General features: G+C 36.3%; 1 protein-coding gene across 5 annotated transcripts in view; it reads right to left on the reverse strand.

Moving 5' to 3' along the window:
• Positions 1–21,878, reverse strand: part of KIAA1328 (KIAA1328 ortholog) — a 338,142-nt gene that overhangs the window by 199,463 nt on the left and 116,801 nt on the right. For all 5 annotated transcript variants that reach the window (XM_046671427.1, XM_046671426.1, XM_046671429.1 and 2 more), the window contains one exon: positions 8,070–8,197. In XM_046671427.1, the coding sequence (XP_046527383.1) occupies positions 8,070–8,197 (128 nt within the window). The remainder of the gene's footprint in view (positions 1–8,069; positions 8,198–21,878) is intronic.

The raw sequence follows: 21,878 nt of genomic DNA on the forward strand, positions 1-21,878 counted from the left end.
AGTCAGATGTAGGGCAAACAACCCTGACTCGAAAAAGAGTGACCATGAACCTAAGTTGTTCAATATTCTTTGACCATTGTATCCCAATCATATGTAATTAGAGAACATACAAAGTTTAATGGCATTAATATTACATTACTAGCTAAAACACTTTTCAGATTTCATTTTGAATGTATAATCTACCAGTAAAAATCATATTTCTTCAAGTCAATAACCAGGTATTAATGTCTAGATTGCACTGAAAAATAGATTTTCTGATTTGAAAAGTATTTGTAGAATATGCAAATGTGTATAAAACTGTGTAGCCAGTACTAATTATCAATCAATTTGATTTGAAACAATTGACATTAAGACAATAGTAAATACATGTTTATAATGCTGATTTTGTTTTCAGTGATTATGAGACTTGTAGTATGTCACCAAATTATTATTATTCAATTTAGCCTGATTCGAGGATCTGGAGTAGGTATGTACAACTTTCAGTATAATGTATATAGATTGATCCCTTCTCTCACGTTGGTAGTGAATGTTTTATAATAATTTGTGTAGCTGTCTGAATAAACAGAAAAAGGCCATGAGAAATACGATAATATGTAAAACATACTGAGAAGTAAAATATTTAAAAACTAGTAAGAATAACCCATTCTGCAGATTGGTGAGCTGACATGACAGCATCTTCAACACAAAATTCATATATTCAAATACCAGACAGAGAAACCAAGAATTTAGACAACTGAAAATAAAGATGTAAACTACCACAACACAAAGTCGAATGTTAACTATCTAGATAAAGATGTTCCAAAAACTTCATTATTTCCAAATACTCAAATACTACTATGCCATACAGTTTGCTTAACGTCTTTGTCTGTGGCAGGCAGCTTTTCAGATGGCCCCAGTGATCCCTCTCCTGGTATTCATGCCCTTGTGTGTGAACATCTCCCTCTGCATATAGGTACAACCTATGACTTGCTTCTAACACAGCAAAGGTGATGAAATGTCACTCCCTCAATTAGGTTACACAAAACAGCAACTTCTGCCTTGCTAGTAGACCCTGCTGCCTTCTTGGCTTGCATATTTTGATGAAACAAGCAGCCACGTTGGAGAGGTTTACATGTCAAGGAACTGAATGCGGCCTCCAATTCACAGACAGCCAGGAGGTCCCCAGTCCAAAGACCCACAAGGGTCTGCCAACTACCATGTAAGCATGAAAATGGATTCTCCTCTGAGTCAATCATATGAGAACTCAGCATCTGCCAATACCTTCATTGCAGCCTGAGAGAGCCCCTGAAGCACAGGAACCAACTAAGACTTGACTGGATTCCTGAACCAGACAAACTATGAGATAATAAATGTGTGTTTTAAGTCACTAGATTTTGTGGTAATTTGTTACAAAGCAATTGATAACTAACATGCCATCGTTAAAGTAGGGATATCGCACAGTCTGGTTGCATGAATTAAATGACATGTAGCACATATGAAAAACTAAATTGCTTAAGATGCAGATACTAGATGGTTAGTTCTGCTCACTCTGGTCAAGTAACTTGTAGCATTCTATCCAGCAGCTGGGAGAATGTAGTTTACTTAGAATATAAAACATTTTTGGTAGCAAATAACTTTAGAGTAACTTACACCCTGTACTTTATTTTCATCGTATTATTTTAATTAATAGACTTTTTTAGAGCAGTTTTAGGTTTAAAAGTTGAGCAGATAGGACAGTTCCCTTTTTCCCCCTCATGGTTTCCCTGATTTTTAACATCTTCCATTAGTGTAGTACATTTGTTACGACTGATTAACCAGTACCGAAGCACTATTATTACCTAAAGTCCATAAAATCTATCGTTTACATCAGGATGTGTCTTTGTGTTGTAGCCCAATTCTTACAGTTCACAGTGACACAGAAATTAAATAGGGACAATCACCTTAGGATTCAAAATTCATGCACAGGATCCCATATGCAGTCAATAGAAGTTTGCTTAGACCCCAGACCCTCATTAGCATTGCAATTAATATCATTGGACTACACTTCAAATAAATCTGTGTCAAAATAAATCCTACAAACACTTTTAATATTAACTTTCCTTGAACAGAGAGTCTTTGCAACATATCTGATATAATACTAGATTTAATAAGGTTCACCCATCTGTTAAGGGTGGCATTTCTCATTCTTTTTTTCCTCGGCTATTAAAAGTATATATTTTATTGACTAGCGTTGTTTATTGACTTAAGGGTACAGCTGTTACAGTGGATTTGGGAAGCAGTCCTACAAGCACACTAAATTTACCAGCAAGATACCTGGATATTTTGAAATGGTCGTAATAGGGCTCCAAAAAGCAAAGCTCCAGGCACTATTCTGGGATCTTTTGATCTTGTGGTTACTTCAATCTTAGAACATTCACAACAATTTTTTTCTTATTAAGGATTTTTTGTCCCATAAAAGGTAATACTTCTGGTTACTATTTAATTACATAAGAGTAAGTGATATATTGTGATCAGTGTTCAAGTTCAGGTGGTCACTGTAATAGGGATAAAAAACACTGCACCTAAAGAAAAAAAAACTAGTCCCAAGAAAAATCAATATCTGAGTTTAGGTTTCAAAGAAGATGTCCTAAATGTCAGAATAATTTGAGGTTAATTTTTGTGCATGGTATGAAGGGTTTAAATTTCTCTTTTCTGCAAGTGTCCAATTGTCCCATCAATGCTTGTTGAAAAGATTATTCTCTCCCCCATTGAATTGCCTTAGCACTTTAGTTGAAAATCATTGACCCTAATTGTTAAGCGTTTACTTCTGAATTAACAATTCTGTTCCATTGACTTATCTGCCCGTAAGTCCATTATTATGGCAGTACTACACTGTTGTGAATATTGTATATATTGCTTTTCTACTTCTGCATAACAAATTACCACAAACATAGCAGTTTAAAATAACACAGATTCATCAGCTCACAGTTCTGTAGATTAGAAGTCCAGGCAGGTTTAGCTAGGTTCTCTGTTTAGTTTCTCACAAGACTGAAATCAGGGGCCGGCCCGGTGGGACAGCAGTTTAAGTTTGCACGTTCCGCTTCTCGGCGGCCCAGGGTTTGCTGGTCCGCGTCCCAGGTGCAGACACAGCACTGCTTGGCAAAAGCCATGCTGTGGTAGGCGTCCCATGTATAAGGTAGAGGAAGATGGGCACGGATGTTAGCTCAGGACCAGTCTTCCTCAGCAAAAAGAGGAGGATTGGCAGCAGATGTTAGCTCAGGGCTAATCTTCCTCAAAAAAAAAAAAAAAAAAAAAAGACTGAAATCAAGGTGTCAGCTGGCCTGGCTCTAATTTGGAATATGTGAGGAAGCATATACTTCCAAGCTTGTTCAGGTTGTTGACAAAACACAGCTCCTCGTGGTTCTAAGACTTAAGTCCCCAATTTCCTGCTGTTGGTCAGAGACCATTCTCAGCTCCTAGCCCTCTCCATCTTCAATGCCAGCAACGGTGTATTGAATCCTTCTTATGCAGAATACAAGAACGACATGTAAAAATCAATTTTATTTCTGTTTACTACCAATGAACAATTCAAAAATGAGTACATTTAATAAAATCAGTGCAAGATTTGTACACTGAAAAAAGCAAAACATTGCCAAGAGAAATTAAAGATCTAAATAAATGAAAACACATTCCATGTTCATGGATTGCAAGACCCAATGTTGTAAAAATGGCAGTTCTTCCCAAATTGATCTATATATTTGTTGCAATCTCTATCATATTTCCAGCAGATTTTGATAACTTCTTTATTGCAGAAATTGATAAGGTGATCCTAAAATTTGTATGGAAATGCAAAGGAATAGGAATGGCCAGAGCAATTTTGAGAAAGAAGCGCAAAGTGGAAGATTATTCTTTCTAATTTCAAAATTTACTCTAAAGCTGCAGTATAGTAGATAGAATTTTACCTTGACTCTCATGACCTTTGACCCCTTGTGAAATGGTTTTACTCCCTTGACTATGTTGTGTTACATAGTAAAAAGGAGATTATCTAGGTGGGCTTAACCAATAAAATTGGGGCTTCTTATAACACGCTCAAAGATAGCTTAGTATTAAATAGAATTAAACATTACATATTAAATACATATTAAAATGCAGAAATAAAATTAGAATTAAAATGGTAAGGAGTTCTATTATCATACAACTATATGTGGTAGTTGCAACAAAAAATTTAACCAAAAGAATACATGAAAATAATCACAGAATAAAAATTAGTCACATGACATTGTGGCCCTAAGCACTACAAAACTCTTTTAACACAACTATAGAGACAATAATAATAGAAACGACCAAGAAACATTAAACATGTAGTCAGCAATGATTTATCTTTAGTGTATTTCAGATTCTGTCCAGTCCATGACCCAGACATAAATTAAGAAACATGGTATAAGTTATCACGGGAAAAATGGAAAAGTTTCCATAAAAGGCCTTTTGCCAGATCAGAACATCAGAGATTCATTAATATTCATTGCCCATGGCTAAAAAGTGATGATGATTTTATCCATTTTATTGAAAAGGGAGAAATCTCAAGAAGATTCCAAATCTACCTTTCTTATCTACTTGCCAAAAAAATGAAGAGTTAAAGAAAATAGTAAGGTAGGCTTTCATGCCAACATTTTTTAACTACAGTAGGAGAACCTATTCAAAATGCTGCCTAAGATTTCTCTTAATATAAAGAGTACTGAGGAAATACTGTAACACTTCTAAAATGGTATAGCCTGTCAAATAAGACTAAAATAGAAGTTATAAGTATATAAGTTTGAGGTGACATTGTTTAAGTTCAGATTCACAAAAAAGAAATAACACTCGACTATGACAAGAAAAGCCATACTGTAAAATGTACATTGGCCAAAACTATGGTTACTAGATCCTCTCACATCCACGACCAAGGTTATACTGTGGGTAGGCACTATTTCTTAAGATAAGGAAATGGAGTAACAGGCACACATCAATGAAATGTCTCAATCTAAACGGAACAAGGACTTTTCTAGAATCCACAATGATGAATGAGTAATGCTGAATAAAATACAAAATGAATTCATTCATCTTTGAAACAAAGCAATAAAAAGAATGGAGAAAAACAAGAAAAAAACTCACCTTGTAAATGCAACAATTTCTTTTCAAGGAAATGGCAGAGGTTAAAAAAGAAAATCATGAGCTAGGGCATTCTTCTGGAGAACTGCAGATTTAATAAAACTATAAGCAAACCTTAAAATATGCCATGTAAGCCAGATGGCAACCAATGCAAAGAAGAAACAGAAAAAGGCTCTCAAAGTCAAATGGATACCTCATGAAAATGAACTGCTGCAATCTCCATCACAAAATCTGGAGATGAGTTTTCAATAAAACTTATTCTGAGAACAAATAAAAATTTATGTTTACCTGACATTGTGGCTACTACAGGAAAAACAAATAAAGAGAGTTTTCTATCATCTCTAGTTTATTTGTGCTCTGATTTTCAAAAACCTGTATGTCATATTAAGAGCCAAAGAAGGTTAGTCATAGAAACTAGAACATCTAAAGTGAATTTTCAACATTTTTTAATTATCTCAAGTTTTTCTTGTCTTTCTCCAAGAAACTATGGAGCCTGACCAGTTGGGTTCATATCCTGATTTACCAGCTTGCTAGCTGTATGACCTGGGCAAGTCACTCATTCTCTCTGTTTGGGATTCCTCGTCTGTAAAACGGGGATTATAACTTCAGTGAGTTATTGTGAGGCATAAATGATTTAATATGTGTTAAGAGCTTAGAACAGTACCTGGCACACAGTATGTATCACAAATAAATTTGTTAAGTACAAATAAAAATTCAATATTTATTAAGCCAAACCCTATTAGGGTTAGGCTCTGAGTGTACAAAGACCAATGCAACAGGATGACTGTTGTGAAAAAAGCTTGCTGAGGGAGATAGATGAATAAATAATGATTACAAAAGAACAAGGAAGGTGCTATAATAGAGATGGGCACAGTCTATTTGTGAGCACATAAAGAGGACATTTACCTCACTGCATCCTCATTTAGGGTCTCAGAGTCTTCACAATGATGCCCTTCCTGACAGGAAGTAGACTTGTTGGCTAAATTTACCCAATTTCCACGAGGAAAGAAGAGAACATGTTTACCTTTGCTCAGCTAAGAGAAGCCTATCACAAAGAACAAACCAGATAACACAGGAAACAAGGTGATAATCTCCACTTGGTATTCAAAACGAAACATTTTCTTTCTCTAGGTTCAAATGGCAGCGCCTACAAGTGGCCTTTAACTCTCAACTTGGTTTTCAGTGTATATATATATTATATAAGATATATTTGACCACCAGGCACTTCCTGACAACATGGCTTAAAAATTTTCTCATTATTAAGTTAAAATAAAAATTCAGAAATATCTCTTTTTAAGGGTAAACTCTCTCGATACACTTGGCCAACATTTTCATTCTAGTATTTGTGATCTTTACAGTTTTGCCCCTCAAGGTTAAGGTTAAGAGAGGCAGTGTTAAAACTATGATTGGTCTCTAGTGAAAACTTCCAAGAATCCCTAGCTTAAACATAAAACATTAATACCTGAGAAAATTTTATTTTCCCCCAATTTCAGAGGTAAATAGAAAAAGGGTTAGATCTCCTTATCTAATGTCTTAGAGCCCCCTTAGTGACTATTTCTTGACTCTCAGTTTATATCTTTAAGGTCATAAGACTCTACACTGGCAATTCAAAGACACTTCTGCTTCCCCTCCCATACCCTTGCCAAATAGCTTGCCCTCCATTTTTGTGCCCTCTCACACACCTGTCATGCAGAATGAGGAAGTGGAAATGCAAAAATAAAGGTCAGAAATATGATCTTCATGTTAAAACTTTCTCTAGCCCACTCAAGAGAGCAATAGGCAAGGATCACCTTAAAACTTCCCTGTACTGTTTTCAACGTGGCAGGGAAAATCCAGATAAATAATCATTAGATGCCACCTTCCTTGCCTCATTTTATAGCCTAGGTTTCGAGAAAACAGAACAAAAGAAAGTATTTCAAATTAGAATACAAACAAACCATTCATACTTTGGCCATTTGTTATAAATGTTGTGATAAAAAACAAAAGGATATGTTAAAATTCTAAGCTATATCACCTTCTAGCAAAATGACTATTTTTTCTTTTTTCCTTTTCCTATTACCAAACTTTAGGCTCAAAACTGAAGTTTTCTTGGCCAAAACTTCTAAACCCATCTGAGACAGTTGTCTCTAGGTGGAACAGCAATAGTGTTTTTCAGAAGGTTTGCAAAAAAACATTCAGGACCTGATGCTATTCAAAGGGGGAGGATAACACTTTGGTACATTATTCTTGCTCTAATACTTAATATGAATGACTTTGACCCTACTATTCGGTTTTTTCCTACAATTTTTTAATACATAAGGTTTGTCTTCATCCATTTAAAGATTTAAACTCATGTGAATATGAAAAAGATATTAAGCATCACTTGCTAGAGGGCAAGAAGTCAGTATTTAGAGCTTGTTTCACATCACGACTGGCGGGGTTCTGAACATTCATGTAATTATCTAATATATACCACTTGGTATGTATATAAGGGTTTATATACAAACACTCTAATATATATTTATGTAATTAATACACATATAAAAATCATGTAAAATATTCCCATTTTCTCAAATTAAAGCTTTTACTAATCACCGAGTTACTTTTATTATACCAAAAATGTAAACATGAATTAGGAAAGGCTTATTAGTGTTTTCTACAAGGACAATGAGTAACAAACAGCCCACCTGACCTTCATTAAGCAACAGAGCAGTGAGTTTTCTTTACCATTCCTGCTGTGCTTTCATACAACCAGGAGCTTCCCTACTGACCCAAAGCCTGCTTCAAGTAGTTATTCCTGACCTCTGGGTCCCAGGAACAGGAAAGGAAAATAGAAGAGTGAAGTAAGAGACACAAATTCAATCACATGCTGTATTTGCATATTTTAAGCTAATATTATATACTGTGAGACAATTTAAGTAAAAGGCAAATGACTCTTCTGACACCTTGCTGATCCATTAAAGAAAAGGTAAGAAGATGCTTACCTGTTGTTCCTGCATTCTAGCAGCACCCAGTTCTGAGAGAGACATGGTGAGCTTCTCTTGCTGGTCTGATAGATATTTCTGATAGAGGCTTAGAAGTTCTTGGCATTCTCTATACTGTAGCTGAAGAGGTAAGATTGTAAATTAAGGGGAAAAAACTAATAAATGGACTCAAACTGCATCCATAAGTGCTGTTTTTCAGATTCTAATAAACAAAATAGAGACAGAAATGCAATCATATTTGGTGAAAGGGCAGGTAAGTGTAGTCTTCAGCACAACACAGTACATAAATCCCCCCCAAAATCATGAAACAATAATTCACAAGGAAAGTAGCAATGGTCATCCCATTTGAAGAGAAATTTCTCTCTCAAATCTCTGAATTTGAATAAATAAAAACAAATAGCAACACAAGCAAAAGAATGGAAGTTGGACCCCCACCTCACATCATATACAAACAGTAACTGAAAATGAAGCTAAAACTATAAAGCTCACAAAAGTAACTCTTTGTGACTTTGGATTAGGCAATGATCATCCAAAAGCACAGCAACTAAAGAACAAATAAATAACCTGGACTTTAAAATTAAAAACTTTGCTTCAAAGGACATATAAAGAAATTGAAAAGACAACCTCCAGAATGAGAGAAAATATTTGCAAATCATATATATGCTAAGGGATTGGTATCCAGAATATATAAAGACCTTACATGACTCAACAATGAAAAACTATTGACCTAATTAAGGATGGGCAAACGACTTGAATAGACATTTTGCCCCCAAAAATATACATATGGCCAAGCAGCACAAGAAAAAATGCCCAACACCATGAGCCATCAAGGAAATGCAAATCAAAAGAATAATGCAGTACCACTTTGTTTCTACTAGGATGGCTATCATCAAAATGACTGACTATAACAAGCACTGACAAGGATGTGGAGAAATTAGAACCCTCCTACATAGCTGATGGGAATATAAAATGCTGCTTTGGAAAACAAATTAACAGTGACATAGAGTTACCATATGACCCAGCAATTCCACTCCTAGGCATACACCCAAGAGAACTGAAAATATATGTCCATGCAAATACTTGTACATGCATAGTTAGAGCTGCATTATTCATAATAGTGAAAAAGTGAACACAACCTAAGTGTCCACAAGTGATAAATGGATAAACAAAATGTGGTATATCTATACAATGGAATATTACTCAGCCATAAAAAGAAACAAAGTATTGCTACATGCTACAATATGGATGCACCTTGAATACACTGTGCTAAAGAAGCCAGGCATAAAAGGTCACATTATATTATTTCATTTATATGAAGTTTTTGTTTTCTTTTTTTATTATTTTTAATTTTTTTGCTGAGGAAGATTCACTCTGAATAATATCTGTGCCAATCTTCCTCTATTTTCTAGTATGTGGGCCACCAGCACAGCACAGCCACTAACAAATAGTGTAGGTCCGTGCCTAGGAACTGAACCTGGTTCTGCTGAAGCAGAGTGTGCTGAACTTAACAACTAAGCTACCGGGGCTGGCCCTGTTTTGTTTTTTTAAATACTTCTTCCAATGAGCCAGGGGAAAGAATACTTAGTTCTAAGTATACCAGATCACAAATAAGAGTGATATTCATCCATGTCCACCTTCTGTCCTCTTCTCTAGTTTTCTGAAATACCTATTATATAAGAAAAGCTAAAGGGAAAAAAAGAAATGTCCAGAATAGGTAAATCCAGACAAAGTACGTTAGTGGATGCCAGGGGCTGGGGGAGGGAAACAGAAAGAAGCTGCTAACGGATACACTGAGCTTTGTGGGGGAGGTAATGAACATGCTCTGGAATTAGATGGTTGTGTTTGCAAAGCTTTGGGAATATACTCAAAACCACTGAATCATAAACTTTAAAGGCGTGAATTTTATTGTATGTGAATTACTGTTCTGGTAAAAATAATTACTGCCCAATATACATAGAAAGTTCTAACTATATTAAACATAAGGGATTATAATTAGATTTTTGTCTTGTTTGTTTGTTTTTGCATAATGTCAGTCAGTTAAGTCAATGTTTCATTAATAGAACCATCATCAGGAAATTTTCTGCCCATATTCCTCCCTACATATTTTACAATCTAGTATGAATAACACAGCAACCTATCCTACAGCACTCTCTCCCACAGCTCCTCAAAAGTGCAAAGTGCTCAAGGTGAAGACACTAAACTGAACAGAGCACGTATCTGGGAGAAAAAAGGTTCTATGCAAGAGGGAATTCTGTTCCTTACTTCTCATTGTGGTAATTCCCTCCCCAAACCCATTTTTCTCTCAGATCATTTCTGAATCTCCCCCTCACATTTAATTATGTATGCTGTTGATATAAAAATTACTGCCCAATGAGATACTCTGTATAAATACTTTTATAACAGGTCATCATGATTAAGAGTGGGAATAATATGTTTTAAATGTCAAAAATGGTGACTGGTTTCAGGATTCCTTAACATTTTCATGACCTAATCATTGCTTCTGGGCAGATTCCTGTTCTAATAACTTTTGCCAATCATGACTGCATAAATAACCAATTGCTTCATTATTCTCATTATTAACCTTTAACAAAAAAAAAAAAACGGAGCCAGAGATGGCTTGTAGAAGAGGAGCTGGTTCACAGTGAAAAGATAGGTTAGTTACTAAGCTTAAAGAACACATTAATTAGAAGAGCTTGTAAAATATTCAACATCGTAAAAACAACAACAATAGAATGAACAGTGATCTAAATAAACTAATATGTTTTCAAAGTCACTCTATATCAGACTAGGCTGGTTTTACATTTCCATGCTTTTTGTCAGCAAGCTCCAAAAGACAATGATTTGTGGTGGTCCCAGGAGTCTCTGCCAGCTATGATGTATATAAAAAGAATTTTTTATTCTAGTTGTTACCATAGGCACTAATGTTTATAGTAGGTGAACATATTAGCCTGGATGCAGTATATGAATTTTACTCTTGAAAAAGCCAGCACAATTATACAGCCTAAGAGTTAAATGTCAGCATTTGAAGACAAATTATAGGCAAATTCATTTAAACACATGTTATGTGGCAGAATATAAAAACAGGCAGTCCTATTTTTATTAATTTTTATAGCTGTCTTGATTCACCAGAGTTTGAAATGCTCCCTTTTTCATGGAAAATCCAAAATATATGTCCATGCAAAACAGATGCCTTCTTCTCTAGCACAGTGAAACTTAAACCCTTCAACTGAAGAAAGAGATTTATGCTAGTAAACTGTGAGCATTTTGAGGGAGGAAGTATAGTAAGGAAGAAGACGTATTTAACTCAGCGCTGGCCAAATGACAGAAAAGAATGCAACAGATGTAGAAAATCCTAAGGGAAGGTGTATACCAAATCATGATGTGAATCTAACACAGTGGTGTTAGCACACTAGTGTCAACACACTGTTAATGAGAGAAATGGCAGTCATCATGACCTCAACAAAGAAACATAAATAACATAAATAAATATAAATTAATATTAAGCAAGATCACATCAAAACCTAGACATCAAATTAATTAGCTGAAATGGCTGCTGGAAATGGTCATTTTGCAAAGCTTAAGGCCTTACTTCAAAATGCGTTATAAAGAAAAATAAAACTAAAGATCAAAGCAGAATGAATAGGGAGATAAAAGAATAAAAATCCTGTGTGAAAGAAAAGTCAGAGGCAGAGGGAGAAGGACCAGAAGACAGGATATCCTACTAGCAGGCTGCCAAAGTAGCAAGTAATTGTCTTAAGCTGGAAGAATTCCTATGATGTAGCAGAGATCCACCCCACCTCCCCATCCTTGCCTTGGATATCTGGAATACTTGGATCTGGTACTTAGTAATCTTGATGTAATAAAGAGCCAAATGAAGGGAGGTCTGCATGAGAGAAGAAAATGAAGAATCATTAAATTTTTTTAAAAATTCCTTTTTGGAACCAAGAGTCCTTGGAAAAACAGCTGATTCCCATTTTAGGGTAGGGAAAATACAAAGTAAGCTTGAAATATCTTGTTATACTATAATGCAAGAAAGTGTTCAAAGACAAATGGATGGGGGCTTGTCATAAGGAATAGGAGCAACCCTGAAGGGGACTCTCATTAACCAAATTTGGGACAATTTGAGCATCAAAAAGAATGACTCTAATTAATAGTAAACTGAATAAACAAAAATCTACCAGTTCATAATGATACTTCAAAAAGAAAGAGAAGAGTTCAAGGGGAAAAAAGGGAAGCCCCTCTTTACAGAAGAATGCTAATTACTTAGAAGAAATGGTCAAATTTTAAAAATCTCCATTTTACAATCCCCAGTGTAATAACTAATTCAGATAAGGATCATTAATAGATACTGAAACCAGCAAGTGAAAGGCTAATAAATAAGATATTCATAAGGTGTCAAGATTACTTACTTGCAGCAAAGAAGAAAATGTACCTTTAAATGGTGAAATCTGGTAGTCATCACCCAAACAAAGTGATTAATTTAGGATTATTAATAGTGGAAAACCCAGAAGCTATGTATCCCCTAATGTATGACGTAGGCAACATGACCTATGAAATATTCTTGCTAAATGAATCTAATCAAATCTGTAAACCGAACTCCCATTTCACAGGAATTAGAAGAAATAAAGGAACAAGTTAAATTATACTACAAGGAAAAAATCAGCCAAATCGGGAATGTGAGAGATTTTGCAAAGCACTTGGCCTGAAATCTTCAAAAAGTCAATGTTATAGGGGAAAAGAGTGGGGTGAGGGGCCTATTCTAGATTAAGAAATCAAAGATACAACCAAATGCAACCCATTGGCTCAGGCAGAAATATAGTCATAAAAGACATTCTTGGGACAATTACAGAAAGTGGAATATGGACTTAATAACAGTTGTTTATGGAATTACTGCTTATTTTCTTAGGAATCTTAAAGTGGTTTATAAAGATAAAGGTTTCTATTCTTATGAGACAAGTGTGAAGTATTTAGGGGTGACATGACACCTTCGACTTTAAAGTGGTTCAGAAAAAAAGTGAGGAAATAAATTTTTATATATGTACGTAAACAAATTTATTTATATCTTCATAAATTTATATATTTATTTCTATAAATTCATAATGTAAATAAAAACAAATATATGAATATTTATAAATAAATATATATATTTATATACATATATATATGAGAGGAGGCAAAGAAAATATAGCAAAATGTCAACAACTATGGAATCCAGGTAGCAGGTATATGGTGGTTCATTGCAGTATTCTGTCAACTTTTTTATATATTTGAAAATTGTCATAATAAAAAGTTATGAAAAACCTTTTCTGGTTTTGGTTTTTGCTCATTTTGGTTTTTTTTTGTGTGTGTTTTCTTCTTTCTACTATTATTCAGTCTCTTCTTGTCTTTCTCATTCCACTCTAAGTTATCATGGGAGAAGCAGAACCCTAAGCATCAGGTCAGACTCCTAAGAGCTCTCTACAACTCTATGTATGCAAGGTCATTAAGTCAGGTAACAAACTGTTAGTATGAGCTGATTATATACTAACTGGAACCAGTCCTTTGAGCCAAGAATAGGCACATTCAAGGCAGCAAAAGACCATGTAAAAAAGGCCTGTCAAGGTTCTTCCAGTCATTTAACAAAGGCAGTTGTGTAGAGTGCATAAAAGCACAGACTTAAGTGTCATCCAACATTCTTGGCTCAAATCTTAATTCTGGTACTTAGTAATAAAGTAACTTCGGACAAATAACTTCTATGACATTCTCATCTGGGGATAATAATACCTACCTCCCACCTCACAGGGCAACTATGAATATAAATGAGATAATAAATGAAAAGCACTTAGCATAGTGCAGAGCACAAAGCACATATTCAACAGATTTTTTAAAAAGACATCGAGGGGACAAGAGATAAGTGCTGGTGAGGATGGAGAAAAGGGAAGCTTTGTGTACTGCTGATGGGAATGTAAGTTGGCGCAGCCATTATGGAAAACAGTACAGAGATTCCTCAAAAAGTTTTAAAAACAGAACTACCACATGATCCAGCAATCTCACTTCTGGGTATATATCCGAAGGAAATGAAATTGCTATCTTAAAGAGATATCTATACCCTAATGTTCAATGCAGCATTATTTACAATAGCCAAGACATGGAAACAACCTAAGTGTCCGTTAACAGACGAATGGATTAAAAAAAAAAAATGTGGCATACACACACAAGCACACCCACGTGCGCGCGCACACACACACACACACAGAGGAATATTATTCGGCCTTAGAAAAGAAGGAAGTCTCATTTGCAACTACATGGATGAAACTTGAGGGCATTATGCTAAGCGAAATAAGTCAGAGAAAGACAAATACTGTATGATCTCACTTATATGTGGAACCTAAAAAAACAGAACTCATAGAAACAGAGAGTAGACTGATGGTTGCTAATGGCTGGGGGGTTGGGGAAAGGGGTGATGGTGGTCAAAGGATACAAACTTCCAGTTTTAAGACAAGTAAGTTCTGGAGAACCTAATGTAAAGCATGGTGACTATAGTTAACAATACAGTCTTGTGCACTTGAAAGTTGCTAAAAGAGTAGATCTTAAATGTTCTCACCACGTACACACACAAACACACACACAAAGCTAACCATGTGAAGTAACGTACATGTTACCTAACCTTATTGTGCTAATCATTTCACAATATACACACATACCAAATCATCACATTGTACACCTTAAACTTACACAATGTTGTATGTCAAATATATTTCAATAAAGCTGGGAAAAAAAGACATCAAGGGGCTGAGAGAAAGAGATTTAAACAAATAAAGATAACATGTTCTATGAGAGACATTTAAACACAGGGTGCAGCGGAGATTTAAAAAATGAGGGTGAGTGGTCACTCTGACCACATGGGGAGAAGTCAAGACAGACTCCAGAGAAGATGTGACCCCACGAATGAATTCTGGAAAAGGAGTATATAGATTCACTGGGTAGGTAGGGTGGGGAGTACCCTCGGCTGAGAGATCATCAGAAGCTGAAGCATGGAGAAATAAAGCCAACAAACAAGTTAATGGGACTGCAGGTAGTACAGCATAGATGGTTAACTGGTCTTGAGTAGGGTTAGAGTGAGTGAAGAGGTTACAAGACGAGCAGTGGCCACATCTTGAATGTCACACTACGTTGTTTGGATTTTATTTCTATATAACTCATTGATGTCTTACAGCCGTTTTGCATTTATAAAGATACTTTTGGTAGGAATGTGAAGGATGGATTGAAGGGCTTGAGACTAGAATCAAGGCAACCAGTTAGAAAATTGCTATAACAGTCTAAGCAAGAGATAAGGGGGGGCCTGGATTGAAGTAATAATGGTAGGAATTACAGGAGAGGGGGTTAAAAAGGGAAATTTCAGACACTGTCAACTTATGAATTGGGTGATGAGATAGATGACGAGATGCACAGTTGCATTTACCAAGGCAGACAATGCAGAATAAAGAAAAAGTTTGGGGGGAGGGAGTGCAAATTTAGACACACTGAGTTGGAGATGCTTGGGAAGGAATATTTAGTCCAGATGGTCAATAAGGCACACTTGGATCCCTGGGCCTGGAATTCAGAAAAGAAGTCTCAGTAGAAATAGAGTTTGAGAGTTAATCACTTTATATGTGGTGACTGAAGACAAGAAAGTGTGTAACACTGTCCAGGGAGTATGTAGTTTTGTTCATTCATTCTTTCTTTCATTCAAAAAACAAGCTCCATAAAGGCAGGAATGTTTGTCAGTTTTGTATACTGCTGAATTCCTTAGCTTATATAATAGGTTCTCAATAAAAATTTATTGACTAAATACATTTACTGAGTACATTAACATCTGAGATTGTGCTAGATGCTAGACATACAATGATGAACAAGACCAACACTGTCTCCTGCAGGGAACTTACCATACAGCGAGGAAGGCAGGTAACCAAACACATACTTACAATAACGAATGATGAAAGTAATGGCAAGAACATTATATAGTGCTATGTGAGCACCTCCTAAGGGGACCTACATAACTAAGGAACCAGGCGAAGCCTCTTGGAGAAAGAAATGTTCAAACCAAGAGAAGAGAAGAGGGCCAGTGTAACAACAACATGTAAAAGGCAGGCAGGGCAAAACAATCAACAAAAAGATGCAGTCAACTGTGTCCAATGCTACAGAGGCCACAGGAGTTAAAGACTGAGAGTTGAGGAGGCTATGGGTAACCCTTGCCAGAAAACAAGTTTGATATACTTAGGTGTTCACCATTTCCCCACTGTTTTGGTAGATGAACTTTACGCTATTTTCAATAAAAGAAAGAAGCTTCTGGACAAAAAGAGATGTTTTACTCATGGTCACCCTGAGGTAAAAAGAGCTGATCATGTGGCTCCAACTCTAATGCAATCCATTAGTCACAAGACTCCCAGGGAAATACAGAACTCAAAGATTTTCACTATGGCAGTGAAACTGCCACTATCAACACCTACATAGTATATAATTATAAAGACAGCATATACTGTGTATTTTCCTAAGAATGTTTTGCCTGTCCCTAATCCTAGGAAATTCCTACTTATCCTTTCAAACTTAGTTTTTATGTCACTCTTCCTCCAAGCTTTCACTGACCTCCTAGGCAGAGTTAAGCACCTTTAATACAGTAAATAGCATATAGCTAAAGTTATCTGATTATATCACTATCACCCAAAGTGGCCTGTGTGTTCATCACAGTACTATATTAATCCTAGGACTATATTAATCCTGGTATCTCTCTAGTACACAGTAGGCTCTTCAAAAATGTTGTAGAATGAATAAAGTATAAAAGTAAAAGAGTGCCTACTGAATTTTATGTTAGCTTTGGGTTTGGAAGTGAAACAAATCAGAGACAGACCATATGGTCTTTAAACTAGCCAAGAGGATGCCTAAAAATACCGATTCATTAAAAATTTTAAATTGTTCTAATCTCACAAGATTTTCCCATTTTGAAGAAAACATGGTTTCTGACCATGCCCTATTAATATCTCACCTCAAAATCATTTCCTTTTTTCCCCTTTCAAAAAAGAAGTACACATTTTCTGAGGTAAACACTGAGGTTCAAATTATATATCTAGTTTGGTACTCAATAACAATATGCAATAGAAAATGGATTGCTGGTAAAAGAAAAACTGATAACAAGATGAACTGATTAGCAGAGCTGGACAAGAATTTCATATGAATACTTACACCCTTTCATTAAGTTGTGATGTGTGCTGGAGTATAACCCACTGATACAAGTCTAAAATTTTCCATTTAATTAAAGAAAGAAATTTATGGCAAATTCTGTGCAAGACCATAGTGTTTCTCAATTTCCTGATGATAGCAGTCTGGTGGGGAGGGGAACAAATCTTCAAATCAAACAAGGGAAAACTCAGTGTTCTGGACACTTACAAAGGGAAAAAAAAGTCAAACGCCTCACCCAGTTTCTTCAGGATTCTACTCATTCTGCTTCAACAATAGCAACAAAACATGAGCCATGGACAGATATCTATCTAATTAGAGTATTTAACTAGCTTTTAAGAGTTTTCTATGCATTTCTATCCTGTTTCTTGCAGAGTTGCAAAACAAGATGGGGCAGAAACAGACTTCAAACTGAAATGCTTTAGATTCTGTCTTCTCTTCAGATCACTAGAGTCTTGAGGTTTTTCAGGAAACCAACTACACAATGGAGACCCAAGGTTTATTTCTCCAACTTCGAAGGTAAGGACACATTTAAAAGTTCATATGCAGACATCCTAAAAAGCAGGCTATCAATGTCCCAGATTGATCAGGATTTTGATTTCTTTAGTTCCTCTTGATATAATACTCTAAGGATACACATTTTCAAGCATTCATGGCAGACATTAAAGACAAGGTTGCAAAAACATTTCTACTGAAAGTCATACATCTTCTCTTGCTTCTAACCTCCTTAAAAATTTATCTTTTGTTAAAAAGTGCCATGTTTCAGCTAGACCTGAAGGAGAAGTATTTTCTCCATTTGGAAGGTTGCTTTAAATCAATTCAGCCTTTTTTGAGTTACAGGAACTAGCCAAAAGTTGTAGAAGAAAAGGCTCCACCCCTCATCAGACGTTACTTAAAAAGGTGAACTGCAGTAACAACGACTAACACTTAAAAATTTCCAATTTCAAAAAGGGTAAATTCCTGACAATACAGACCACTGAAAATAGTCTGCACACTAAGCTCTCTAGACTCTGACAGGCCAATAAATGAAGGTGTGTGTACAATACTTTATGAAAAAGAGCTAAACATACCAAGCTGGGGCCTACTGGCTCCAGCCAGGAGAAACAGGCTAAAAGCTCCTTAGAAAGAAGTCATCTCATTCTGCTCCCTATTTTTAAGCAGAAGAGATTCACTCTTGTCATTAAATTAAAAGCCTCCATGAACTATCAATATCAATATAAATGATACCTCCCTCTTGTCATACTCCTGTATTTGTCTACTTGAACTATTTTTGCTGCTATATAAGACCATTCATTTCTGAGTGAAAATGTAAACTGCGTTTAAGAGGTCCCTTAATCTTCTCATTTCCAAACTAAGGATTAATCCAGTGGCATTATGCGTTCCTCACACAGTTCGTCTTCCAGCTCTTAGAATTTTTGTGCTTGCCATCTCACCCTTCTTCAGAGTCTTTATTAGAGTTCTCTTCTAAGAGTCAGATACTCCCATCACCTATCACACAATCAAATGCTTATCATCAGAAATTGAGGATGGCTCAGTATAACCTCTACTAGGGGGTAGGGCACTTGTGTGTGCTTTAAAGCTATTGTTGTATTTAATTCTCATCAAAAGAAAAAAAACATAAGGTACTATTATTAGTCTCATTTTACAAATAAATTTGCAGCATAAAATGGTTAACAACTTACCCAAGTTACTCTGCCAGTGAGCTGAGATTTGGAATAAAGTCCTAGATGTATTAGATCAGTGTTTCTTAAAAAACAATGTACATGAGAATCACTTGTGAATCTGGCTAGAAAGCAGATATAGATTCAGTAGATCTGAGGTAGGGCCTAAGATTCTACATTTCTAACAAGCTTCTGAGTGATGCTGATTGCTGGTCGGTGGACCACACTTTGAGTGTGCATATCACCTCTAAGTACTCCGCCTCCTCCCTATCAGTGAGAGAAAGCCCATCCTCCTCCTTTACATTCAAGTGTAATATATTATTGCACTCCTTTGTCTCCTCTCTTGACGTCATCCTTCGTAAGAATACGCTGTTGTTGTTTTTTCTCTCTTTTGGTCAACTGTTTTTGCTTTGGAAAGAAATATACAGAAAATAAAATATGAGATGTGAAATAACCCATTTTCTTCTTCAGAAGGAAGCAGTATTCTAGATTTTCAGAGCAGTATAACATTTCTATTGTGGCTGACTACTGAAGTAATAACAATTAGCAAATATTACCTGTAGAGCTTGAGAATTTATATTGGGGGAAGAGAAAAAATAAACAACCATGCTTTCTCTCTTCTACTTTCAAATAGATATCCATCCTCTACCTTGTGCAAGCACACATTTAAGGCTAAGTTTACAGCATAATTTCTGAATGCAGTTTAACATTACCAGACCATCAGCTATGGCCTTAGGGAACAGCATTCTCTCCAGAGTTGTACGCACTTTTTAACGCAATAGAAAATACGACCTGATACAATAATTCTAAGTTAAAGTCAAACAACTTCCATAAAATAGTATTCATAACTAAAGTGAAAAAGGAAAGCTCTTACAGAATGGAATCACATCTAATATTTTTAAGGTTAACCTGAAAAAAGTAGTAAGAAACATGTCTTTTCTTGCCTCTTTGAAAATGACTGAGGCTACTGCTTACAAACGTAAATTATTGCTCAGAGAAAAATTAAGTAACTTCTATGTGCAGGTTTATTATCTAAACTTAGCCAATGCTGCAAAGACTGAAGGTAATAAAGCATTTTATGAACAACTTCACTTCACTGGTTCCTAATATAATTGAGCTTACGTGGACTGTTTAGCAGAAGGATATTTTAAAAACTGGTGAAGAATGAGATTATTTGCTTGACCCTCCACTCAAGAAACGTTATAGAGAAATGGCCCAAAATAGACAGAGAGAAAAGTTTTATAGTGTCATTCAAATCAAGGAGTTAGGTTTTGCCTTACTATTTTAACACTACTGACTACTAAATAAATTAATCCAAGAGGCCACATTTAAAATAACAATCCCTGAGACCTAGGTTTTTATCTACATGAGCTTAACAATTGAGCATTGGGTCTACCAGAGACTTCCAAAGTAATGAACAGACTAGTTAAAGCTACTGATTTCTATTCTATTTTTTTTTTTACTGTTTTAAGCAATTCCATTAGGAAGCAGCAACTTTATATATTTAGTCTCTGTCTAGTGGTGATTTTTCTTGAAAAATCAGTCTTAGCTAAATCAATTCACCCATGTCTGCACTGGGAAGAGGGAAAACATCCTCTTTTGGACTAAGGTAATACATCTAAATACAACAGGATGTGTTCAGAAAATTGAGTCAATATTTGTAGTCAGAAAAAGTATTTTAAAGAAAAAAGTAAAATAAGCACAGTGGAATTTCTGAATCTAGACAAGATGGAGTAAACATAATTTTTTCTATTCCTCTCACTAAGTACAGTTAAAAAAACCCTAGATACCATATATAAAACAAACAGAAAAGACTCTGAAAGATGGAGAGAAGGTGATAGACTGGCTAGGGGCCTCACAACCTGGGGAAAGAAACAGTGGTGAGTTGCCTAGTTTTGTTTTTGCCTCATATATCCTGGACTGGGTGTTGGAGAAGTCAACAACCCAGAAATGCCAATGGATACAGACCAAAAACCCCCCAAAAACAAAAAACTAAGAGAAGCCTGTTCTCACTAGCTAAAAGAAAAGGAAAGGGGAAACCTGGCAAAAAGAAAAAACTTTTAAACAAGGACTGCTTTATTCTAGCCAAATACTACAGAGAACACTGCAACTCCACCCCTACATCCATCAGCAAAGGCTAAGGGAGGAGCCTAGACTTCTAGGTGTCCCTCTGCCCCGACTCCCACCCTGTCCACTGGGATTGTATCAGAGAAGACTGAATGAGGAGCCAGAGCTTTAATCCCATTACCTAGGAAGATAATGACTCCCTCCGCTGCTTTCTTCACCCTCATGATCATCAATAGAAGCCTCATAAGGAGCCTGGACTTCCACTCCCATCTAGCTTTAATGAGGTGTCTCTCCCTGCTGGGCTGGTGTCAGAGGAAGCTGAGTAGAAAGCCAAGAATTTTAGCAATAATGAGTAAAGGTCATTCGGGAAGCCCCTGCCTTTCTCACCAAGAGCGGTATCAGCAGAGGTCTATTAGGGAGGTGAACTTCTACCCTCCACTCAGCAGTAATGAGGTACCCACCTCCCCCTGGGTGTCAAAGAAGGCTGAGTGGGGACCCTGAACTTCCATCTTCACCTGAACGTAATAAGGTAGAGCCTCTTCTTTCTCCCTGGTGTTGATGCGGGCTTGGTGAGTCGAGGGATCTTCGAAAGAAAGATTTCTTGGACTCTAAGGTCTGGCAGTAGAGCTCTTTTATTCAGGGAATAGCATGGAGTAGCATGGGGAGAGGACCCATTGGCAATAAAGAGCTGCAGGCATGGGGACAGGACTCATGGGCAGTAAGAGCTGCAGGCATGGGGACAGGACCCATGGGCAGTAAGAGCTGCAGGCATGGTGGCGGGACCCACGGGCAGTAAGAGCTGCAGGCATGGGGACAGGACCCAAGGGCAGTAAGAGCCGCACGCATGGGGACAGGACCCATGGGCAGTAAGAGCCGCAGGCATGGGGAC

The sequence above is a fragment of the Equus quagga genome, chromosome 9 (assembly GCF_021613505.1).
Source record: "Equus quagga isolate Etosha38 chromosome 9, UCLA_HA_Equagga_1.0, whole genome shotgun sequence".
Taxonomy (NCBI): domain Eukaryota; kingdom Metazoa; phylum Chordata; class Mammalia; order Perissodactyla; family Equidae; genus Equus; species Equus quagga.